At 36.6% G+C, this 26,966-nt stretch overlaps 1 protein-coding gene across 1 annotated transcript; it reads right to left on the reverse strand.

Annotated features, from left to right (window-relative positions):
* LOC147400146 (exocyst complex component EXO70A1-like) lies at positions 1-25,535 on the reverse strand. The gene is made up of 12 exons (XM_086445753.1): positions 25,319-25,535; positions 25,041-25,136; positions 18,532-18,737; positions 16,128-16,373; positions 13,401-13,539; positions 13,111-13,323; positions 11,233-11,438; positions 10,848-11,048; positions 10,661-10,760; positions 2,203-2,309; positions 514-660; positions 1-420 (listed from the first exon to the last, which is right to left on the reverse strand). Exons 1-12 carry the CDS (start codon positions 25,475-25,477, stop codon positions 303-305), a joined length of 1,938 nt encoding a protein of 645 aa, XP_086301879.1. The 5' UTR covers positions 25,478-25,535; the 3' UTR covers positions 1-302.
* Positions 25,536-26,966: the final 1,431 nt, after the last annotated feature.

Consider the following 26,966-nt stretch of genomic DNA (forward strand, 5'->3'; position numbering starts at 1 on the left):
TGATCCTTAATATAGATCCAAACTCATTTATTCTGAATGGACACCCACTTTGAATAAATAAATAACACTACAAGTGAAAGAATTTACTTTACAGAACGTGTTTACATGGATGAACAGAGATTGTTCCACATGTAGCATAGCACATTGAACAAGCTCAAAAAATAAAAAATAAATCGATACAAGCATCGTGGAGAAGAAAAAAAACAGCCCCATGTTATTATTTACCATTGCAAAAATAAATCACAATCTCAGCAAAACACATGCAATGTCAGTCATGCAAAGCAAGGTTCTACCGGCCAACTCTATCGCTTTGGTTCGTTCCAAGTTTTTCCCTCGAAAAATTCTCCCAACATACGGTCAAGATCCTCTGGTGTGTATCTAATGTATTTCTGAGGGTTCTTTCCATTCTCAACAAGAGGTCTGTAAAACATTATAAAAGCTCTTCTTTAGAATAACGAAGAAGAGAAGTGTAGAGATAAAAGGATAAAAAAAAGAGGAGTAGAGAGAACATACCCGAAACGTTTAATGAAAGATCTGTATGCAGGCAAAAGAACTTCCGCAACTGCCAGCCTCAGAGACTCTCTCAACTCACTGTCGGGCACCGTCCATTGAGATTGTCTTTGATGAAGCTCCTCAAACTGCAAGTTGAATCCCTTGAACCTGATAAGTTTAAGCACCAACATTCAGTTTGGGAATCATAAAAATATATATAGGGTGTTGTTTGGCAACCAATTTTGTCCTATATGACTTGAAAGTTTCGGATTGAGCCGAATTTTTGTGGGGATGATCTCTAGGGTGAGGAGATCGTCCCCACAAAAAATCAGCCCAACTGAAACTTCGAAATCCATCAAAAATGGTTTACAAATTGTCAGTAAAAAATCAACGGTTCACAATTCTAGTCACTTTTGATGGGGTTAGAAGGTTCAGAGTTTTTGTGAGGATGATCTCCTGATCATAGAGATCATCCTCACAAAAAATTAGCTCAATCCGAAACTTTTAAGCCATATAGGACAAATCGTTGGCGGCACCTATATATATATATATGGGTCACGTTCAAGGGCCAACTTTTTGGCAAAACATTTTTCAAAACATGAGTTAGAAGTTTTGGAATGGGCTGATTTTTGGTGAGGATGATCTCTACGGTGAGGAGATCATCCTCACCAAAAATCAGCCCATTCCAAAACCTCTAACCCATGTTTACAAGTTGAAAAATCGTGGACCGTCCATTTTTTGTAAACTATTTTTGATGGGGTTAGAAGTTTTGGAATGGGCTGATTTTTTGTGATGATGTTCTCCTCACCGTAGAGATCATCCTCACCAAAAATCAGCCCATTCCAAAACTTCTAACTCATGTTTTGAAAAATGTTTTGCCAAAAAGTTGGCCCTTGAACGTGACCCTATATATATATATATATATGTGTGTGTGTGTGTGTGTGTGTGTGTGCGTGCGCGCGCGCGCGTGTTGGGAGTCAAAGTTAAGAGCCAAAATTTGTCCTATATAGATTAGAAATTTCGAAATGGGCTGTTATTTTGTAAGAGGATGATCTCCTACCATAGAGATCATTCTCTCACAAAAAAACAGCCCATTGTAAAACTTCTAACCCTAGTGTACAAGTTAAAGAATCGTGTACCGTTAATTTGTAAACCACTTTTGATGGGGTTAGAAGTTTAGAAATGAGCTGGATTTTGTGAGGAGATCATCCTCACAAAAAATCAGTCCATTCTGAAACTTCTAGCCCATATAGGACAAAACATGTTGTCTATGTTATTGGCTCTTGAACCTGACCCATATATATATAACTATATGGGTAGCCTTCGGCTGCCAACGTTTTGTCCTATATGAGTAAAAAGTTTTGGAATGGACTGATTTTTTTGTTAGAATGATCTCTATGGTGAGGAGATCATCATCATAAAAAATCAACCCATTCCAAAACTTATAAACCCATTGAAAGTGGTTTACAATTTGAACAATTGTGGACCATCGATTTTTACCGTTAACTTGTAAACCACTTTCGATGGGGTTAGAAGTTTCAGATTGGGCTGATTTTTTGTGGGGATAATCTCCTCACCATAGAAATCATCCTCACAAAAAATCAGCCCATTCCGAAACTTCTAACCCATATAGGACAAAGTGTTAACTCCCTAACATAGGCTTATATATACACACAGAGATGTAGAACCTAATATGCATGTTTTTATAACCTGTCTTTCACCATTGCTCTTGAAACCCCACTACTACCGCTATCGCCACCCATTCCACTGCTCCCCCCAGATGAAGCTTGGCCCTGAACAGAGAGTGTCTGCAAAATCTGCAGTGGAAGAAGCACCAACAGATTAACATAACTCAGATAGTTTCCATTCCGAAAGATTATTAACTTAGGTTTTTGCTAACGTGTGCGCTTAAGATGCATTAAATACACCTCCAAACTTTATTTTTCTACCAAAAATGCGCCCTAAAAAAATTGTACCAAAAATACCCTCAAATGCTTATTTCCAAGGTGTATTTAACAAAACCCACTAACTTATTATGAAAGGCACATAAGCAAACCAGGATTATTTCTGGCCTTTTGTGCAAGTAATCTGTTAGATTTCAATTAAAGAAAGTCAATGGACAGGAAAAGTGCTAACCCGAGGGAATTTAGAAATATATTAAACATACGACTATGAGAAAATAAAAGTCACAGTTTCCGAGGTAAATGGATCTTGGTGTGAGGGAAACCTGTATGATTGGATAATTATATTCTTAAAGGGAACCCATGACCTAATTGTTGCATGGTCAGTCATTATGGGAAAGGGTCAACCTTGGTGTGAGGGAAGCCTGTGTGATTGGATAATTATATTCTTAGAGGGAACCCATGACCTAATTGTTGCATGGTCATAGTCATTATCGGAAAGGGTTGACCCGACTTCTTTCTTTTTTATAAGTAAGATTTCATTAATGAAAGCAAGGTTGGCCGAGGTGTCCAACCAAGAACAAAACCAGGTACAAAGGAGTAATCTCGAGAACTACTACACACCCCTTCCCAACTAAATACAAAGTCCTCAAATCTTAAGCCCCTAAACTCGTTGTACAACTTCGACCACAGAAACAGCAACTCTAAAATAGATAACATAAGTACCGAGAATCCAAGGCTTTATCCTAAAAAATGCACCTATTACGCTCCAACCAAAGTCCCCAACATATCGCAAAGTGCGTAATATACCAAAGAATTCTTTTGGGGCTAGAGAAAGAGCTTTCCATAGTAAGCCAAGATTCAAACAGCATCTTCACTGAGCAAGGGAAGCATCTGGAGACGCCAAAAATATTCAAAAAATGATTCCCCACCTCAGTTGCCACTCGGCAGTGAATAAGCACATGGTCCACTGATTCCGTGTCTCGCAAACACATAGCGTAGCAACTACCTCCACAGAAACGTCTGGGCATGAGAAAATCCATTGCCTGTATCCTGTTTAAAACCACTGTCCAGCTTTTAAAAAAAAAGCCAGCTTTGATGGCACTCTCAGTCCCCACACTGCTACCTCCGGGAAATTCGAATGCCCAAAGTTAACAAGAGAACGATAAAAGGTCCTCACTGTGAATTTACTGTCTCTGGACCCCAACCAAACTCGAGTGTCATCGCACTCAGGTTCAACCGGGTAGGAATTAGTGAGATGTAATAAATTACCAACCGCCTCCAATTCCCAATCGTTTAAGTCTCAACGGTATCCGAAATCCCAATTCAAAGACCCATCTGACCATCGTCTCGAAACCAGGAGCCCCTTTTTTTGTGGACATCAAGTACAGGGTAGGGAATTCCTCCATAAAGGGCCATTCCCACAACATCGAGTACACCAGCCTTCTAATCATGGCTTAAAAATACAATTCAGAAGCTACAACCCTTATAAGGCGACAAATTAAGAGAATGTCTGTCCCCAGAAAAATAACTCACTCAACCCATTCAAGCCGATGGTTGCCCATGTTTTCTCAGATGCCTTGCAAATTTCAAATAAGCAATTAAATCCAGATACCATTCAAAGCTAAAATGGATGGTCACATAAGAAGTCAAAAAACGATCCACAACTACCGGATACTTCAGCCTTGCAACTTGCAAGCAATAACTGAAGTAGCATCTATTGGAAATAATTTAGTTAGTTGCTTTTTTAGTCTTAATTACTTAGTAGTGAGTCTTTTATTTAATTCTCATTTATAAGGGCCTTTCTATAATTTGACCTTTGTAATTAATATAAATTCCTGCCAAGCTTTCACAAAAAGACTAGACACAATTATTCTCAAATTCTTCTTGGTATCAAAGCCAAGGAGCTTTCTCCTTCCTCTCTTTCTTCTCTTTACTCATTAAACCCGAACCTAGAGTCAATCTCATTCGATCTTCTCCCTTTCGGGGGTATTTCAATTTTTTTTCTTCCCATTTTTTATCACATGTTGCAATAATACGTTGTGCTTCTACCCTATGATGGGTTTGTCTCTTTGTAACAGCAGTCTTTTGTGTGTGTGACAGCCCTAGAGCTTCTGATAAACCCTACGACAGTAGTGACTATCTTGATTTGGTCCTACGACAGCCTTAAGAGCCTTGATTTGGTTCTGCAACAGGAGTTGTTGCTTCATTTTGGCTTGATTTGGTCCTGCAACAGCCCTAAGAGCCTCTTATGCATCCTGCAACAGCACTGCAACCAGACGATAGGAGTTGCTACTTCGTTTTGGCTTGATTTGGTCCTACGACAGCCCTAAGAGCCTCAGATACATCCTACGACAGCACTGCAACTAGACGACAGGAGTTGTTGCTTCTACTTGGTCTTGCGATAGCTCTAAAAGCTTCTGATTTACCCTGCAACAACAATGGATGCCTCTATTTGGTCCTGCAATAGGTCTGTTGGACCTTGTGGAGGAATATGACATTAATAGGGCTCTTCTTAGGTCACTGCGACATCACTGGACCCTGGTGACAAAAGTAGCTATCTCTTTTCTAGCCCTTGTAGAGGTCTTTGAGCTTGCTATTACAGAAGCAGGTTGTTAGGACCCTTATTTGAGTCTTGCGCGTACAACAACAGGCTTAGGACTCTTCTTTGATAAATTTTTCAACAATTTCTCCTTCAGATCTCCCTTCAAACCAAAGGAATGTCTTTGGAACAAGGAATTACAACTTCTACTACAGTTCTTAGGTCTAACGCCTCAACTCAACGTATTACCTTGCTCTTCTCGATGGTCGGAACTTTCAGTCATGGTATCAAAGCGGGCCTTTCTTTCCTCCACGTCACCTAGTTCATATCTCCACGTGCTTTGGCTCAGTCCGGCCTACACATGCAGGGGCGTATAGAGTTTAGTCCCAAACATTGGACACAAATTACCTTGTCTCACTCCTTATAAGATCCCGGGCCTCTCCACTCGTTGCCAATTGGTTTTGAGCTAGACCTCCAAATTTATCATGGTATCAGAGCATTTATACCATGTTCTCGATCTTTGCGTCTCTTTCTAGGGAGTAGAGGGAAATCTAGATGACTCTCTAGGACTGTTACTAAACCACATCTAACTGATCCTAAATTTGAATCATGGGAGATCGACAACTGCACTGTCCTTGAGTGACTATTTAATTCCATGGAGCAGCGCATTTATACCATGTTCATGTACCATGAAACATTTCCATCTCTATAATCAACGCTTACTCGGACATACGCACATTCTAGGAATGACTCGAGGATTTATGAACTTTATCGAGACATTGCCTAGGCTACACAACGGACTTAAAGTGTAGCCGATTACTTTGGATACCTTCAGTCACGTTGGGAAAAGCTTTCTCACTATGAGTTTATGGCTGAATTGTCTTCAGAGGCAGCTAATTATGTTGTCAAGCGGATTGCTCAACATCAAACCTACCATTTTCTTGTGAGTCTACGCCTAAAATTTGAGGCACTTCGAACACAAATCCTCAACACCACTCATTTACCTTCTTTATTTGAGATATTTGCGACCATTGACAATAATGAGCATCGTTGCAATATTGCTCCTCCTCAAACTCAGGTCCTTGGCATTCTCTCTACTCTAGCTACAGATCAGATGGCCTTAACTGTCAACTCGAGTTTCTCTGACCTTTGTACCCCTGGAGTAGGAAATCGTGACCATGGTAGCTATAATCGTGATAAAGGGAGTGGTCTTACTTGCAGTCATTGTGGGAAGACTGGTCATGAGAAGGCTCGTTGTTTTCAGTTCTATCCTCATCTAATACCACGATCTTCCCCCACTTCATTTTTGGGACAGACTGCTCCTAATGTTGTTACAGTGGAGTCCTTATCTACTGATCCTCCTTCACTTGGTACGATTGACTTACAATAGCTATAGACTCAGATTGCCACTATTGTCCAGGATCAGATTCAAACTCACACTAAAACTTCTTCGATTGTGGCCTCAAGTATTACGCCTCCAGGTACATATCCTTTGCATTCAATGTCACTCAGTCTAGCTATACTCCTCTGACATGGGTTATTGATTTTTGTGCCTCTGATCACATAACCGGTGAGTCTAGCCACTTTACTTCTATTTTTTCCACCACTCATAAAGAGGTTCGCTTTGCTGACGGATATCTTACACCTATCCACAGTAAGGGTATCATCCATTTCTCCTCTGGGATTTCTCTAGATTTTGTGTTTCATGTCCCTCACCTATCTCTTAATCTTTTGTCTATTAGCAGTATTACTAAATCTCACAATTGCTCAGTTACCTGTTTTCCTACTCATTGCATTTTTCAGGACCTGACTTCGAAGAGGATTTTTGACAAGGGGTATGAGAGGGATGGACTGTACTTGTTTAGATCTTAGCCTACTGTTGCTCCGGCTTCCGTGCTTCCATCATCTAATAGTCACATTTTTACATCACAACTCTAGATTTATGGCATGTTCGCTTAGGACATGCCAATTTTCAATACTTGTGTTCTTTATTTCCTACTTTAAAAACTGTTTGTAGTTGACATAAATTTCAATGCTTTGTGTGTGAACTTTCTAAACACACATGTACTTCTTATATTCCTCATATGCATCGATTTAATGCAATATTTGACTTAGTTCATTCTGATGCGTGGGGTCTTCACCTATTACTGTCTTTAGTGGTCATTGCTATTATGTGACATTTATAGATGACTACTCTCGTTGCACTTGGGTTTATCTGATGCATTCAAGTTTTGAGGTGCTCCCAATTTTTTTTAATTTTCTTAAAATGATTCAAATTCAGTACAATATCACTGTTAAATCCCTTAGGTATGATAATGAGGGAAAATATATATCTGATGGTATTCGCTCTCATCTTCATGAGAATGGTATGCTTCACTAGTTGACTTGTCCTTATACTCCTAAACAGAATGGGGTAGTGGAACGTAAGAACCGCCATCTCATGAACAATGTCTGTTGTCTTCTTCGCGGAATGCATGTTCCAAAGACATTTTAGAATATGGCAGTCTTTACTACGACTTTTCTTCCTAATCGCGTTCCAAGTTGCACCTTAGAGGAGCAGGTGCCCCTTCATGTCTTTCAACCTGATAGCATTCTCTTCCCTATTACACCTCGTGTCTTTGGGTGCACGTGTTTCGTTCAAGACAAGACCCCCAATCGTACGAAATTATATGATAAAGTCATTTGATGCATTTTTTTGGGTTACTCCTCTATGTCCAAAGGGTATCGGTGTTATGATCCAGTTTCTCACCGTGTCATCCACTCTTGATGCTACCTTCTTTAAAAATATTCCATACTTTCATACTACATCTACTTTATAGGATTCTCCTATTTTGCAGGACTCGTCTCTTATTGTGCTACCTTCTCCAGTTTTTCCTCTGTCTTATCTGCCGCTTCAGGTCTACACTTGTCACACTCACCCCTCCACACCCTTGCCAACCTCCTCCTTGAATTCAGGTATACCCTCTTCTACCTCTACACATATACCTGTTCTTATTCCGTCTATTTCTGACTCTCACTTATCTATTGCCTTTCACAAAGGTAAGTAGGGGTATGTTACTGATCATCCTATTGCCCAGTTTGTTTCTTATTAGAATTTTTCTTCCTCTTATCAGGCCTATCTTGCCACAACTAATTCTATTCGAGTTCCTCGATCTGTCTCAGAGGCATTAAGAGACCCTCAATAGACAAAAGCTATGACTGTTGAAATGGATGCTTTGCAAACCAATAATACCTGGGAACTTGTTTCTCTTCCTTCTGGGGCGCGGACTGTTGGTTGTAAATGGGTCTTCACAGTGAAATATCTCGCAAATGGTACTGTTGATTGGTATAAGGCACGACTAATTGCTAAGGGATTTACACAAACCCCAGGGAAAGATTTTGGTGCCACGTTCGCTCTTGTTGCCAAACTCTCCATTGTTCGCCTTCTTATCTCCCTAGTTGCATGTAACTCTTGGCCACTTCACCAACTTGATAAGAAGAATGCATTTCTGAATGGTGATTTGACTGAGGTTATTTATATGGACTCTCCTCCAGGGTTTCGTCTTCAGGGAGAGTATTCTGGGAAGGTATGTTGCTTTCTTAAGTCTTTGTATGGCCTGAAGCAATCCCCGCTAGCCAGGTTTCAACTATTTTCTGAGGTTGTTCTTTCTATGGAGTTTTCTAAATGTCACTCAAATCATACTTGTTTTGTTCGTCGAGGAGTGGATGGTCATTGCACCATTGTTTTGGTCTATACGGATGACATCATTATGACTGGAAATGATGCACAATGGATTGACAAGGTTAAGACGCTATTGAGTCCTGTTTTTTAGGTTAAAGATTTAGGTCCACTCAAATACTTCTTGGGGATAGAAATGGCTTGCTTTGGCCGTGCTATATCACTGTCTCAGCGTATACACACATTGGATCTTTTTTAGGACACTGGGATGCTTGGTTGTCGTCCTACTACCTCTCCTATGGATTAGAATTATCGTCTTCAAGATGATAATGGTGATCTTTTATTAGACCCCTCTTCTTATCAGAGACTTGTAAGCTGCCTGATTTATCTGACTAACACCAGACCGGACTTGTTCTTTGCGGTTAGCCAATTCATGCTTACTCCACGTACATTTCATCTTGATGTAGTTTATCAAATTCTTTGCTACTTGAAGTTACGTCCTGGTCTTTGACTTTTTTACTATTTCACTGCTCAGCCACATTTGCCTTGTTTTACAGATGCTGATGATGTTGCTTCTCTTACAGATAGGAGATCTACCTCTGATTTTTATACCTTTTATGGTAATAATCTTATCTCATGGAAAAGTAAGAAATAGAATGTGGTATCTCGTTCCTTTGTTGAAACTGACTATCGAACTATGGCCCTTGGTACATGTGAAATAATTTGACTTCGATCTTTGTTGACAGAATTGGGTTTTCCTGTTTCTGGTTCTTCTACTCTGCTCTATGATAACAAGTCTGATATTATGCTTGCTTCTAACACCATTCTTCATGAAAGAACTAAGCACATTGAGGTTGATATCCACTTTCTCAGGGAGAAAGTTCGATCTGGTGACCTTTAGACAGTCTTCGTTCCTTCTTCATATCAGCTTGCCGATATGCTTATGAAGTCTGTTGGTCCGTCTATCACTAATTCTCACCTTGTCAAGTTGGGTTTAGTTGATATATTCTCCCCAATTTGAGGGGGAGTATTGAAAATAATTTAGTTAATCGCTTTTTTAGTCTTAATTACTTAATAGTGATAGTCTTTTATTTAATTCTTATTATAAGGGCATTTCTGTAATTTGACCTTTGTAATTAATATAAATTCCTGCCAAGCTCTCACAAAGAGAATTGACACAATTATTCTTAAATTCTTCTACATCAATCCTTCAAACTCGTCTATGCATTATCAACCTTGGTCCTTTCCAAAAAATCTACGACTTTAGTAATGTCCCCCCAAAAGATTTTATACATATCATCACTTTTCACCTTACCACATATCTCTTCTTGTTCTTCTTCCTTATAAACAAATATCTCTTAGCATTAGCTTCATCTAAGTTAAGAACCTTCCATGTTTGTGCCCTCTCTCACTTCTATCACTTGGCATACCACCACATAACAATGTTATGGCCCACTTGCGCTGATGTATATACATCATAAACTCCATTTCTATGAAATACACAACTTAAGGTTATTCAGGGCTCATAACCAATCCTAAATCGTTAATGAAATTATTTTTGGCCAATAATTTAATTAATTGGTAACAAATACCTAGAGTGCACAACCAAAAGTCATTATGCACTCATAGCCTTCCTTGGTAAAATTCGTGATGACTACAGCAATAAGCATTTTCCATAACTGTTAAATGCAATAGAGTACATCAACATAAAAAGCCAATCCTTCAAACTAAGTCTTGCATGCAAGAACATTATCAACTAAAATCATATAGATCCCCATCACATGTTCTCAATATCCAAATCCAACAAAACAAGATGGCAAGATAGACAGACAATGAACCTCTTCATCAAACCAAATATCAGTCCAACATTTAAAAATTATAGCATGTGCCCAAGAGAGAAAAAAATATTCTAGAAAAGTTCAAGTTCCAGGAATGAAATTCCAAAGACTCCAAGTGAGAATCAAAAGAAAAGTTAGAAGTCAAGCATAAAGCATATGAACATTAAGTTAAAGTCATGTTGACATAATGGGTTGTGATGCCAATCCAGCTGTGTTAATAGAACAATACCTTTCCCCAAGCAACCCTCTTATACTGATTTGCATGCTGTTGTACAATTCTTCGGTGTATTTGCACCCAATCATCCCCTAACAAATCCTTGGCTTCAGACCTGAAAACAACGCATTAATAAGTACTATTTCTAGTATGTATACATCCTTGAGAAATTCTCAATCAACTTAGCTGAAAATATACATACCTGCGCACAGATCTCACCATATAATGAATGTTGTTCATAAGAAACAATTGAGTCAAAGCAGGATCCTTATATTGCTTAGATTTTCCATCCAGGTTAGTCTGAAGAGCCTGCATTATCCGAATTGTTACCAATGCCAACTGGGAGTTTGTTTCAGCTCCATTTTCAAACTCTCGGAAAAGTTGCTTCAGTGTGGATTGATAACTGCATATATTTAGTTCATCATGAAAAAAACAGCTCATAAGAAATGTAAGATTATAAGCAAGAAAAATTACATGTACAAACTAGCATAGTTAACCTGAAGCTCAGCTTCTTCAATTATTTCATATCAGTACCACAATAATTAAAGGAACAGCAAAATGTAAAACATTTAATGTCACAAACTTACTCAAATAGAAACTTCACATAATTAATCACATAGCTCGTCAAAGGATGGACAGTTCCATCCAGAACAGCGGTCTTTGTTGCATCTTTTTCAACAGCTTCTTCAAAATCACCAAAAGTCTCTTGAGCTGTCTGGGCCAGCCGCTTTGTCAAACTCAAAGCTGATTCTCTCATTTCGGTGCAAGCTTTACTTTCAAAAATGGTTTCAATCTGACCACAAAAACTATCATTTAAGTAAAGTGGATCCAAATACATATTTGTTCAAATTAATGAGCTAAACAGTATAGAAGAGAACAATAAACAGGCAAGCATGTTTTATCACAGACTTACATTTCAAAATGAGAAACTAATATCAGTGAAAAATATCACCACCTAAAGAATTCCACAAGCATGTGATCCATGTTCAATCTTCTGGGGGAAGAAAATCTAATTGGGACAGCCAAGACTTCAAATAAAATAACTTACAAAAGGCTGATTGTTCTTAGCTCATTGACATCACTATACAATGGGTGTTGACAATGAAAAGCAAGAAAGATATTTGGAGTAGCTGATCCTATCTTGATGGACAAAAAGAAAATCCCTGGAAAGATGATGACTGTCCTAATTTTTTTTATTACAAAGACTACCAGTATGATGGCACAAAATAATTATGCAAAAGTTGACGATGGTAGCAAATAATAATGTATATGGTGCAGGTATATGGTCACCAAGTAAGGACAAATAAATGATATAAAAAGGTCCATCATAAACGGTAATGGACTAACACAAAGTTTGTCATTCGGGAATCGAGATTTGTGTTGCACAATCAACTTCAAGTCTCTTTTCAATAATATGTAAGCGCTATATTGAGCCTTCTATCATGATAAAACACTGTTATCTTTATAGGTTTAAGTGTGCAAGGCAAGGTTTCGAGCCCAGGTCTGTTGTACTACCTCACACGGGCTAAACCACCTCACCGAGGTGGCATTATCATAAAACACTCTTTCTATGTGAATTAACTAAGCCAGGATGTAAAAAAGCCGGTGTTAATCGGACCTTGAAAACCAAGCCCAATTCCAGCCCATCTAAATGACGAGGTTGAAGGAAAATGCACAAAAAAGCTGGTGTTAAACGGACCTTTAAAATCAAGCCCAATTCCGGTCCATATAATGACCAGGTTGAAGGAAAATGCACATTTCCAAGCCCGGCTTGTATTCAGACCAATTCATGGATTGGGCTGGCTGGCTTCAGTATTTCTTGGAAATAGATAGGGAGAGAAAGGAAAGAGTGGGGTGGGGTGTAATGAATTCTGGTCCATACAATGACCAGGTTGAAGGAAAATGCTCATTTCCAAGCCCAGCCTGTATTCAGGCCAATTCATGGATTGGGCTGGCTGGCTGGCTGGCTTCAGTATTTCTTGGAAATAGAGAGGAAGGGAGAAGAAAGAGAGAAAGGAAAGAGGGGGAGTGGGGGGTAATGATGTTTGTGTGTGTGTGTGTGTGTGTGTGTGTGTGAGAGAGAGAAAGAGAGAGAGAGAAGGGGGGGGGGGGGTTATGTTTAGGTATTGACTGTTGTGAGAGGAGGGGGGTTGTTGGCTGATGATTATAAATTGAAGAGGGGAGATGCAAGAAGAAAGAGATAATTGAGAAAACTCGTGTATGACTTTCTGATATCATTCAGGACCTAAATAAAATGATTGAATCATACGATTTATGATCAAACAGTGGCAATATATATTAGTAAACAGTACGGCAATGAGCATATAGAATATAAAACAGAGGGGAATGAAAACTCGTGTATGACTTTCTATATGCCAAGAAAATAGCATTAAATGAAGAACTAATAGTAAAGTTAGTATAAAAAATATAAACTTATATTTTATGCAATCTAGAAATTATCAAACCTCGGATTGAAGTTCGCACATTATCTCATACATGTCTAACAGTACAAACAATTTTTCAGGCGATCTTTTGCTTTTGGCAATTGCATCTCCAAAACTAAGGAGCATAGCTACACTATTTGCAGTAACTTCAGCAAAACTATGGTCCCTGAGAGAATCAATGCCTTCAAATATTTGATCACAAACTTTCCATTCCCCTGCAAATAGTAATTTAACCTGTTTCAAGTACAATTAGATGATTAGAGAAAATTAATAATAAAGTATTAACCATATGGATTTCACAAATTTCTTACAGCAATCCGCATGAAATGGATCCAATTCCCAATCTTAGCCTCCAAAACCTCCCATTGCATTTTCTGCACATCATCTTTACTAAGTTTTTCAACACCAAGTTTTCGAAGACTTTGTTCCAAAACTGGAGCACGCGTATCCCTGATAATAATAAAACAATATGCTTGGTAACAGTGGTTCTTACGTCTTGGGGAAATGCATGCATGATAAACATTCTCGAGTAGATAGGAAAAGATCACTGTCCTTTTTTTTTCATACGTATTTCCTATTTTAAATAATTTTTCCTAATATACATGCATTTTGTGTGTAGTGGTGTCTATACCAAACTAAATGTTTTATGTAAGAAAATCACAGCCTAACTACAAAGAGAGCGATAATCAAAGATACACATAAAGTATATGATGATCTATGTAACAGGTTGGGGGCTAAAGATGGTGAGAAAGATGTCTACAAGCTAGCATGAATCAAAGAGGGGGAAAAATAAACTAAAGACAGAGAACACGTTAGATGCATTAAGAGCACGGATGAGGGATCTTAATAAAAGATGAAGAGGCGAGGTCAAATGAAGAATACATACAGGATTTATGACTAGGAGACACATGGGAGATCACAGAGGATTCATGCTTCCACAAAATTAGGGTGTAAAAAGCGAAAACAGCTCTAGTAGAATTAAACATAGGTAGAACAAACTGATATATGCACGTTGAATTAAACATCAGATAATAAAACATATATGAAGTTACGAGACCGAGATTAAGACAAAAAAAAAAAAAAGATATCGGAGAATCAATTTGTTTTTATGTCAGTGAAGTAAACCATCGAGTTTTTTTTTTTTCCTACTTAGACAAATGATGGAGAAAAGAAAATGGAAAAAATATACATATTATTTTTTATTCATTTAGGGTCTATTCTTTACAGAAGCTAGTTCCAACTCTAGAAACTGGCTTCTAGAAAAAGCAAAAGCCCAGAGCCTGAGAAGTCACATCCAGCAGAAACTTGTTCGTTACAGAAGCACATAAACCAGAAATTGATGTTCGTCTGACAGCTTTTTATTGCTATATTCTGACAAAATGACCAGAATACGCTTAACGTTGATAATACACTTAGAATGCACAAAAAATTAGTAGAATACCTTAATAAATATATAATTACCCTAAATATATATACATTTAATAAATTTATATTAAAAAATTATAAAAATAATTATTTTCAATTTAAATAAATTTATAAATTTTATAATTCTATCGAAATTTTAATAACATCTCATCTTAAAAATAAACATGTGATAAAGAAAATACCTGCATAATACACAATCTAACCATCCACAAAAAAGTATTTTGGTAATAAAGTAGTGATGATGAATTACTTTTGATCTTGGTAGTAAAGATGAAGGGTATTTTGATAATTTCTTTTTGTTTTTTAAGGTTAAGTTTGGTTGATAATTTGATTAAAGATGAAGGGTATTTTAGTAATTCTTTTTTATTTTTTAAGATTAAGTTTAGTTGAAAATTTGATTAAAGATGAAAGGTATTTTGAAAGATAAAGGGTATTTTGATAATTCTCTTTTTTTTTTTAAGGTTAAGTTTGGTTGGAAATTTGATTAAAGATTAAGGGTATTTTGGTAATTCCCTTTTTGATTTTTAAGGTTAAGTTTGGTTGAAAATTTGATTAAAGACGAAGGGTATTTTGGAAGATGAAGGGTATTTTAGTAATCTCATTTCATTTTTCAAGGTTAAATTTGGTTGGAAATTTAATTAAAGATGAAGGGTATTTTGGTAACTACACTTCAGCTATTTTATGTTTTTGGCTTCCCGCAAAAGCCATTTGACGAAGCCCCTTTTGGGTGACTTCCTTTACGAGCCACTTTTGGGCTTCAATTGAAATTCGTGGGAGCCAAAAAAGCTCAAACGAACATTATTTATCTGGCTTTTTTGGATTAAAAGCATAAAAAACTAGCTCCTGAAGCCCAAAAGAACAAGGCCAATGGAAGCATATGACAAAGCAGCTAGATATTTATTTAGTGAGAAATAGGAAATAAAGGAGTCTCCCATGAATATATGACAAATTAAAGACATGCATGAGAGAGTTGTAACTATTGTAATAATAAATGGTGAAAAAACAAATGAGTTCCTAGCTACCACTGGTTTACATCAGGGATCAACTTTGAGACACTATTAGTTTGTTTAAGTTACGGACAAAGTAACTACTCATATTCAAGAGTAGGTCTCCCTTGGTGCAAGTTATTTGCAAATATTGTAATGTTAGTTGATGAGGCCAAAGAGAGAGTCAACACAAAACTAAAACACTAGGTAACACTTTGGGGCACAATGTCTTTAGATTAACTAGGAATCAAGATAGAATATATGGTGTGCAATTTTAGGAATGACACATTTCTATCTTATGGGTATTGACGTAACTTGTACCCAAGTCAGTTTTGCTTCTTCTTCAAACTTGAACTTCCATTCCTTTTAGAACATGCGCCTCTAAGGGGCTTTGTTATTGTATGATGTGTGTGTGCCCATACAAGCTGGTTTTGAAACTATATATGTACATTAGATATGAATGGCAGGGATATAGTTATAAGGGATCACTAAAGGATAAAAGATACACACATTGTAAGTCATGTCTAACCTCAAATTACAATTACTTGGTATCACATCATATAGGGAACATCAGATCTATTACCATGAGAGAGAGGAAGCAGGAGTCATAGATTAGAAGAACTTTACCTGTAAATTTTGAGTAACTGTTGCTGGTGACCAGCCTGGACCATTTGTTGTGCCAAATCATGCAGCAATGGCAGAATCCTCGGTGGAATGAGAGTTGGAGGTATATACACAGCAGCTTCTAAGCTTTTGGTTGAGTGCTCAGAATGGTTGGTAGAAGATGGATTCTTTCCAGGGCCAGGTGATCCTGAAGATGGTCGCAGAGAATTGGGGAGGCAATCAAAAAGGCGATCTGGTTCCACAGGTTTGCTGGAATTCAAAAAAAAAGAGACATAGTTTACTTGACAGGGCATAACAGTTGCCTCTTTGTACAAGATATTTCCATGATACATCATCCTAAGATACTGTCCAGGGTCTCGGAGATGCAGATAGAGCAGATACAACCAAAAAAAATCTACCATTCAGAATATCAAATGATACTCCAAGCAAATCATGTTTACAATCACAAAATCTCCAAGCAACAACATAGTACGTGTATGGTTCAGATTCACTTCAAGCTTACAGCTCCTGCAGGGAGCAGGATTCCTGTCAAAAAATCCTTTTACGACAATCATACAATTGAAAAAATAACAAAATCCAACGTTATATTCTTCAATCATTAAAATCCTATCTCTTTCGTCATTTTCTCCGCAGATCTCCCTCAGTTACTTGCAAGAGACTGTCGTTCGTCTTCTCCAGCCTCTCTATTCAACTTCTCAAATGCATTTTTTTTGGGTTATTGGTTGGGGCTTGTTCTTGGGAATTCTTTGAGTAAGTGTTAGGTCTTTTATCTCTGTCTTTAATAAGGTAATCTTCATTTTTCTTGGTGTTGGTGGCAGCTTGCTAACTGATTTTACATTTTTGGTTCTTTTCTTGGATCATATCTCGGATTATTAAGTGGATTTTGTTTTGAGATTCTTTTTGTTTGAAGCTTGATTTATTGGTCGGTTCATCCTTGCTAGATGTCTTTTTATCTAATTGTTCTTATTGTTTTGTCTTGTGTGTCTCATTTATGTCTGTAGTCAGCAATTGATTTTGGTGGGTTTGGTTTGTCTACTTTTCTGTTGTGTTGATCCCGTGCATATTTCCCCATGATGTCATTGTCATTGTGATTGGGTTTCTGGCAGAGGCAGTGAGCTAACTGCAATATGGTGATAAGTCTCGATTTGAAGTCTGGAGTTTTTGGTTTCTCTACCATAATCTGATCAATGATCATCACTAAAACTGAATATCTCAACTGGGTCTGTTTATTTTCTCGATTTAAGGGTGTTCTAGGTAGATTTTTGTTTGTTTTGATTTAAGGGTTCTAGATAGAGCAGCTTTTGTTGAGTTCTCTTTAAGTTTATTTATTTCATTGTTCGGGGAAATATACATAGTTCTTCAATTGATGTTTTGCTGTTTTTCGTGCATTTGTTCTGATCTTTGAGGGAGGCCATCATAAATTAAGATGGGTATCTATGAAAACTTGCAGAATCTAAGAAATTGAGGAATTTTTATAGGTTCAAATATGGAGTTTTTATGTGGGTGTTTTTTCTGGGTTTTGGAAAATTCATGTATTTTTGGTACTGTTCATGGCATTGCAGAATTTCCATTAAAAAGATAGTTTTCTAATAAATTTTATGAAGAATGAGCACTATAGACTACAGATGTTTCTAAGGTTGATCATACTGTCCGATATAATTAAGTGTTCTCAAATGGATTCTATGATGAAGTTTGTGCGTCAAGTTCTGTCTTGATAGATGAGCAACTAATAGTTTATGCTCTTGAATGAACGTAATATTTGTTGCAAGAAAAGGGAGGTGGGGCAAATGAATTCATTTCCAGAAACATAATTTATATTAGACCAGGTTTCCTGGACTAACAGTTCAGGCTTCTGCTTGGGACTTACGAGGATATCTCACATCTAGCACACTTAATCATCAATTCAGAGTATCCAAAATCCAGGGCAACCCTTTGATTTGTCACAAAGAAAAGTTCAAACAATTAGTAGTCAAGGCTATCAATCTTGACAGTTCAAACGTTGACCAATCCTTAGAAAGACCACAAAACAAGCAAGCAAAATATTTGGAAAACCATGAAGGTCCAGATAATGTCTTTCATTTTGAGAGGATCCAATCATTTAATTCAGAGGTCAATTTGCATTAGCCGACCCCAAAATTGCTCAAGATTGTCAGGGCAGTGTAAACTTTGCTTTCTGACCAACCCAAGCCAAGCCAATTATGAGGACTTGCCTGGCCTAATGTGCAAGAATGTCGACCTTATGTGCTAAGTAAGAAACCTGGACCATTAGCCCAAATTTCTCTTAATTAATTATACTTGGAATACAAGTCACATAACAGTTGTCACATTTCTGCACAATTTAATAGTATTAATTGCTAAGACACCTAACTCAAGTGCTTGATACATCAATAAGGAGGGAAGAATAGACCTGTAGGATGTTAAAAGCTGCCTAAATTCCTCCTCCAGCTTTAGAATAGCCTTAGCGAGTAAATTATTGGCATGATTAAGCACTCCATCACTACTCTTAAAGCTTTTGTTGCTGCCAAAGAAACGAATATTGCTTCTTAGCTGGTCAACGGCTTCTAGGTAACTTTCCAGGTCCTCATGTGGTCCCCTCAATATTTTAGCTTCGGCCTACATGTTGAAAGGGTGCCAAAATCAGATTCATAGAATTCAGAACATATCCTGTACGGGCACTCTATACACACACACACATATACATATACAAATAAAGATTCATGATTATATCGTTATTTATTTGAAAAAAAAATTACTAAACAACAAAAAGATTGTGCTACCAGTAGGAACCACTTCCATTGCCTCTATCTGTTATTGGTAACTATTTTTAATACATCTTTAATTATGTCAAGATTTTACAAGAGACTTCATTTCAGTTTTGATCTCAATGAAGGTCTCGATCACTCAAAAAAAAAAAAAAAAAACCAGTTTTGTTAACATGTGCCGTAAGGGCACATGCTAAAGTGCATTAAAGACACCTTGGAAATAAGCATTTAAGGGTATTTTTGGTAAGAAAACAACATTTTGAGGTATTTTTGGTGGTAAAATAAAGTTCCAAGGTGTATCTAATGCACCTTAGCGTGTTCCCTTAGGGCACATGTTAACAAAACCCAATTTTCATATATGGACTGAAATTCAGTAAAATTTTGATATTTCTTCTGACTTTCGCCCGAACTTGTAATAATGGTGAAGCAACAATCAGAACCTTGATTAAAACAATACATTAGATGAGGCATCTGATAAAAAATAACGAGGAAGCATTTCCAAAAGCAACCTTAACTGCATGAAGGCAAGGCAGCAATTAAAATTGCCGGCAACTATCTAGCTGCGACCGTCAATAAGAAAGGAGAGAGATGCTCTAAGAGTGACATGTGACGGCCTATAATGACTGAACTTGTAGAAAAATTTAAAAGCCAGTAATATGACCCATGCAAGTTTCACAATCAGGAAACATGTACACAGAATAATGGAAGGACAACACCAATCGAGGCACTGAAGAAAGATTTGGAGAAGCATGACCCTTGGTAGAAGATGTAGTCCCTAGTAAAACAAAAAGATAAAATTGAACTTGCGTGCTAAACAGTGTTGTCAATTACAATCGCATATGCTATTTTTTATGAGTAAATTGCATAAGCCATCATGGCATATTCGATTTAGGGTTTTTGGTTCATTTTGCCATGGCATACAAAAGTATGCGATGGCATATTACTCCAACAGGCAATGATTTGACTATTGGAGCATTAAATTCAAGTTTTTTTAAATCTCTCTTCTCCTACAACTACCATATTTCCACCCCCTATTCATGCATTATTCTAAGCTATTGATTTTATTCTTTCACTCGCATATATTCTCTTTAAATCTTATTTTTACTATATTTTTTCAAAATATTGAATTTATGCATTCTAACATAAGATCATAGTATCCAATGATCAAACCATTAAAGCAAAATCCACTTTAATTATCTAGAACTAGAACTTGATAATTAAACTAGGCCACCTTCGTATCATGAATAATATATATATTATTGACTATTTAGCATCTTGAGTTCCTTTATTCTTGTTACTAAATGACTAAATGTAATCAATTTTATTCAATTTGACAAATGAGTGATATCCAAAATCCAAATATATTGTTATAGGTTTATTTTTATTTTCTTATATTTTTCTATTTTTTAAATATTTTTCCCATTTTTTCTTATTTTTTACTCTTTTTTTTTTAAATAAAAAAATATTTTGTGCAATATGCAATTTTGCATATGCTATTTGATAACATTGGTGCTAAATTCTAACTAGTTGAGATAAAAGTTGTTGATGGACCACTCAGTTCATTGTTAAATTGGAGGTGTTCTTCTAGAGTCATGTGATAGACATATACCAATAGAATTAAAAGATTTTTTATAAGATGGCAATAAGACCAGCTATACTATATGGAGCTGAATGCATAGGGTGGTGAAAAAGTATAATGTTAGTAAATTCAACATAGTAGAGATGGATGAGTGGAAAGAGTAAGAAAGGTAAAATTAGAAATGAAGATATTCGAGAAATTGCATTAGCTCCAATGGGAGATAAACTAAGAGAAAGTCGTCTAAGATGGTTTAGTTGCACTCAACAAAGGCCAATTAAGCCTCACGTACAAGAAATATTCAAGTTGAAGGTCCTAAATGAGAAAAAATAGCATTGATGAAGATAGTCAAACCAGTTATGAATAAAACTTTCAATAATAGAAGATGCATCATTGGACAAAGTGGAAAAGAGGAACATGATTCCTTTAACAGACCCTAAATCTTTGGGATAAAGCTTTGACAATGTTGACCTTTCAACTTTTGCACCCAAAGCACCTATTCGCGTAGTTTTCATCATTGGTCTCTTTCATACACGTCTAAATCATGGTTTAAAATCTCGTTTCATATTGAAGTTTCAATTTTGTCAAAAATCGAAACAATACAGAAACATTTGAGACATTAAAAATAGAGAGAAGAGGAAGAGTGAGGAGCCACAACCCAAACTTGATCCAGGTAAGTCTCTCTCTCTCTTCGTATGATTCAAACCGAAACAGAACGAAATTTTAAACCATGGTCCAAACCATCATCTAAATCGATTGTCCTTCATTTTGTCACTTATATATATATATATGGGGGCGGTTCAGGGGACGTTTAAGAAACCTGCTAAGAAACCGATGGATGTAAGTCGTTCAATTTGAGAAAAACAACGGTTTGGATCGCTTAAGACGTCAATTCCAATATTTATATAATTTCAAACACCTCCCTCATTTTTTTAATTTAAAAAAAAAAAAATTGAAATAAACTCTCTCTCTCTCTCTCTCTCTCTCTCTCTCTCTCTCTCTCTCTCGATTAAAGCTGCCATTAAAGCTGGGAGAACTGAAAATATGTTGACCCCCTTAACCTTCTTTACATCTAAATCGTCCAATTTGATCTAACAGACGATATGGGCTAAGATTATGATGGGTTGACTAGGCTGAACATGTGTAGGGAGGAGCATCATCTGAATTTTCAGCATCCATCCAGCATTGATAAATGGGTATCTCTCTCTCGTATCCTCTTTTTTTTTTTTTTCCCCAACTTAAAAGGCTATGAAGCCAAAAAGACCCATTAAAGAGTCTTGAAGTTCTTGTGGTTTCAATTCAATCAAAAAAGCTTAAAATCTTTACAGCCCATCATACCTCAAAATTTTAAATGAAACTATCCTGTTTCCTGTGCTGCCATTAAAGTTGTGGAATGTCGGTTCTGGGTCATTAACATTGTATCAGACCCAACCCAATGTTAAGTGAGTTCAAAGATGGAGCTAAAATAGAAAAAGAAAAAAAAAAAAAAGGACCCCAAATTTTGAATTAGAGGGCCACAGTTTGCAATTTGATTTGAATTACAGAGGGTTATGAAGTTAATTAATTTCATGTTGCAAGTACCATACATGTATTTTAAGAATTAAAACTTCTATCATACAAATCACAAGAAGGGTTGGAATTAAGATACCCATGAATCCATTTCATTGGAGTTGTTCTTGACATTAAGCCCAACCTGATATCTTCTTCGCAGATCGATCTACAATAGGTAGAGAGAGAGAGTCGATCGAGAGAGAAAGAGAGAGAGAGAGAGAGTGGGTTTCGTTTGATTTCAAATTGAGAGAGAGAAGAGACAGTGACGAGAGAGAGAGAGATGAGACAGTGACGAGAGAGAGAGAGAGATGAGACGGTGACAAGAGAGAGAGAGTTTATTTCAATTTTTTTTTTTTAAATTAAAAAAATGAGGGAGGTGTTTGGAATTATATAAATATTGGAATTGACGTCTTAAGTGATCCAAACCGTTGTTTTTCCCAAATCGAACGACTTACATCCATCGGTTTCTTAGTAGATTTCTTAAACGTCCCTTGAACCGGCCCCTATATATATATATATATATTGATTGATAAGACAAAGAAGAGAACAAAGAAAAAGGGGAATGTCTTGATGACCCTCCCAAAAGAAAAGAAAAACAAAAAAAGAACAAGAAGCAAGAAGAACAACAAGCCACTAAGGCATTTCAATGTTACAAATGAAATCTCATCGAGACAAAAAGTCCTTGAAAAAAACCCCTCTAAACTCCTTAAAGATTTTGCACCAAAAGAATAAAAGCCTGAGAATTGATCTAGTATCTTGTGTCGACTTGTTCTTTCCATGAAAAGTTCTAGCATTTCTTTTTAGTCAAATACCCCAAAGGATTGCAAACGGCGTTAAGCTCCAAATGAACTTCTTGGCATGATGAAAGCTCAATCCCATTTGAAGCCATTCCTCAAAGATACCTCTAATGATGCCTGGAACACAACATTCCACCCCAAACAAGGAGAAAGTATGATCTCATACCACTTTTGCTACCTCACAATGAACTAGTAAATGATTAGTGGATTCCACGTTAGATAAACACATGCAACACCCGTTCAGATCGCAAAAATCTCTTCTTCTAAGAAGATCTTGTGTTTGAATTCTATCCCAAACGGCCGTCCAAACAAACAAAAAAAAAAAAACTTTGGAGGGCACCTTGGACCCCAAACCGCAATATTAGGGAAAGTCAATTCTCTTCTTCTAGTAAGATCTTAGTAGAAGTTCTTAACCGAGAATAAGCCTTTTTTTATTGGGAATCTATAGTCTCGCATCGTCCGCTTGAACATCTTCTGAGACACTGTCAAGCAAACCCATCAACTTAGAGACCTCTATCATTCTTAGTCATTCAACAACCTTCTAAGGCCTAAATCCCGTCCTATAGAACCACTCTCCAACACTCGAAAGCTTGCAACAGGATATGATTCTTTTTCATGGAAAGCGCATGTCACCAGAAATCTCTCCCCTCAAATGGTTTCCCCCACACCAAATATCCTCCCAAAATCTATTTTTTTCCTCGCCTCTCCACCTTGTATGTGACCATTTTCCTAAATTGATGTAAAACCTTCAAGATACACTTCCACACCCCACATCTGTATGAACTTTTAGCTACACCACTTTTCCAACCCTACAGATCTTCCCCAAATTTTGCCACTATCACCTTCTTCCATAAACCCTCCCGTTCCACCCCGAATCTCCATAACCACTTTCCAAGTAAGGCCCATTAAGGCTCCCGAGCTTCCTGAGACCTCCCAACTTCTTGACATAACATATATTTCTCCAACTAACCAAATGAAGCTTATTTTTCCCTACTTTATCATGCCACAAGAAGTCTCTAAACATCTTGTCCAACCTCAGCTCCACACTTCTAGGAATTGTGAATAGGGATAGGTAGTATACTGGAATGCTGGACAACACCTCTTAATCAAAGTTAACTTGCCACCTTTGGATAGATAGCTCGCTTGCCACGAGCTTAACCTCCTAGAGACTTTTTCTATCACTAGCTCCCAGAGGCTCTTGTTCTTGTAAGGAGCTCTCAAGGGTAAGCTAAGGTAAGAGAAAGAGAAAACATCCGCATAACACCTCAAGGTCGCAAACTTGTGACCGCCACCAAGAAACCTCACCTGTTCAATGTCCACTTCCAAGAAAATCAACGTGTTATCCACAAATTGCAATTGGGTAACAAGTAAACCCTCTGTACTAGGTTGAAAACCCCTTAGATCTCCGTTCTCCACAGTTTTTCCCATCATTATGCCCAAAACCTCTACCACCACCAGAAACAAAAAAGGAGAAAGAGAATCTCCTTGTCAGAGACCCCTAATGCTCCTAAAGAAACCTTTCAGGGATCTATTCACTAAAATCGAAAAAGATGGGGAAGAAACACACCTCATCACCCAATAAAATCCACTTGTAACCAAACCACATTCAAGATATTTTTTATTAAGGACTTCTTCTATTTTGTTTATATATATATATATTGGTTGGGGGGGGGGGGGGGGGGGGGGGGGGGGGGGGCGCGGTCAGAGAGAAGAGAAAAAAAAGAAAAAAAGGCAATTGAAATAATTGAACAATTGGATACAAAGGAGTCATCTACCCAACAACAAATCGATCTCAATGTTCACATGTCCATAAGCATATTGTTTCTCAACTACCCAACAGTCAACCCCATAAAGGATGCTGGTCTTAATGTTTCCTTGTATAAAAAAAAAATCCTTTAATTTAATGTGGGATATGAAATTTGCTTTTACCCATCAAAAAAATAAATTACAAAATCAAAACAAATACTTCTATTAAAAGGAATTGATATATGAAACTGTATATAATAAAATTATGTAGCTTATGTTTGTGTAATTAGAGAATAAAACATGCCAAAAAAAAAAAAAAATTGTTCCTTTCCTACAAGCCACAACAAATCTATAGATCATTGGTTGTTCAATTTGATCTCGGATCGTGGAAGATAAATAATGTTTTATGTTAATATGAAGATTTTTTTAAAAAAATCTAAAACAAAAATAGCGACAAGGCATCGATCGAGAAGAAGCAACCAACCTGGCGAGAAAGATCAAATTGGGCCAATATAACATCGGCCGCCTTCAACGTCTTATCAATATTCTCATGCGCTCTCCTAATAGAATGCGTTCTTATCTATAAGAAACAAAACAGAAATATGAAAATCAAGAAGAGAGCAGGAACCTCAAAGACCTAATTTTTTTAAATTTTTTTCAGATTAATCGATCTACTAGATCTTAATAGTTTGAGAGGATTGAAATTAAGGCAAGAGAAGCCCTAGTTTCAATGAGACCTAAAAAATCAAGATTACGTAGTACCTGAGTGGGACGCATGGCGGACTCGAGAGCTGAAAGGCGGTGATCGAAGGAGCCGAGAATGGAGACCATGTTGTCTGTGATGATCTGGCTCTTCTGAAGAGAATCTCTCATGAAGATCAATTGCTCGTTTAAGGATTCCATGGCGTGAGGAACACCCATCTCTCTCTCTCGTCTGTGGGCAGAGAAATATTCTTCGATTTTGCAGAGGATGAAACTCTGTCACCACGGTCAAACTGTCGTGCCTAATATTAAGAGAGCTGCTATTGGCGCCTCAAGTTTTACTTATTACACTCCAATTAAAAATAAAGAAAAAAATCACGATAAGCTGAAAAAAAACCTGAGAGATTTACCGGGATGACCTATATGTTGTAATTTTATTACAAAAACTCCTTACCTTATCAAGTTGGTTACTTGAACGAACCTTACTTTATGAATCACGCTACCATGGTTAAGTTAGTAATATTTAAAATCTTACTAATGATCGTTGAGGCATATAGATTATGAAATAAGCAATCTAACAATACATACTTGTAGATTTCATGGAAATCTCAAATTCAATAGAAATTCTTTTTTAAAAACAAATACTTTTAAGTTTGATGGTAGTCGTTGAAAATTGGTGGCTATCAAACTCCTAAATTTAAATTTAAACTTCAAGTGAGAAATAATTTTTATTTTTAAAAAAAATTTTAATTCTTAGACTTTTGTCACTTATAACCCTATGGCATCAGATCATATTTTTGGATGCTACAAATTCATATATAGTTATAATCCACCACAAGGTATATTAAGTAACAATTTAAGCCAAAAATTTGAATTTTATGACGTGGATCCCACTTTAGGGTTTGCTTGGTAACAAAATTGATAGAGTGAGGTTTGGTGGGTAACAAACTCCATAAAGCAAAGTTTTTTCTATAAAAAAAAAAATACAATAGTTGGATCTGCTGGTAAATCTCTCTAAAAACATGTTCAACTAACGTTGTAATCATAAATTTTTTTCCTGGAGTTACCAAAAAAAAAAAATGCTAATTTTCTAATTAGAAAGTCTTCCCTCAGTCAATACTCAATTGACGTGCCACGGACACGGAAATGATATCTATATATTTCATCGAGATACACAATTACAATACACATAAAAGATGTGCAATTGTGTATCCCAAGAAAATAAATCTATGGTTCCATCTCCAAGCCAAGTCATTCGAATATTGACTGAGTGAAGACTTTCTAGTTAGAAAATCATTATTCAAAAAGATTAATAATAATAATTATGGTTCATTCCAAATTAATTGAGAATGTGTGAGTGTTTTTTTTAGTCCAAATATCATTATTCTAAAGAAAGTAAGTGAATGGTTGAAAATAAAAAAAAGTTTGAATGTCAATAAAAGTTCAATTTTTAAATTTTTTTGGATTTGGGATTTTATAAAGTTGAAAATGTATTCTTGAAAAAAAATTAGAAGTTGAAAGACAATAAAATTATAATTGTTCTCGATATTCAAAACAAAATTAAATCACAAATGCTCTTTATGTATGGGATAAAGGGAATGGGGGGGGCCACCATTGTTTTTTATTATATAGACAATATGAGATTCTAATTTTTTTGAAGATTTCATCGTAACTTTTGATTTGAGTATTGCTTCACAATTATAACAAA

Source organism: Akebia trifoliata, chromosome 6 (assembly GCF_017979445.1).
Source record: "Akebia trifoliata isolate Shusen 1 chromosome 6, ASM1797944v1, whole genome shotgun sequence".
Taxonomy (NCBI): Eukaryota; Viridiplantae; Streptophyta; class Magnoliopsida; order Ranunculales; family Lardizabalaceae; genus Akebia; species Akebia trifoliata.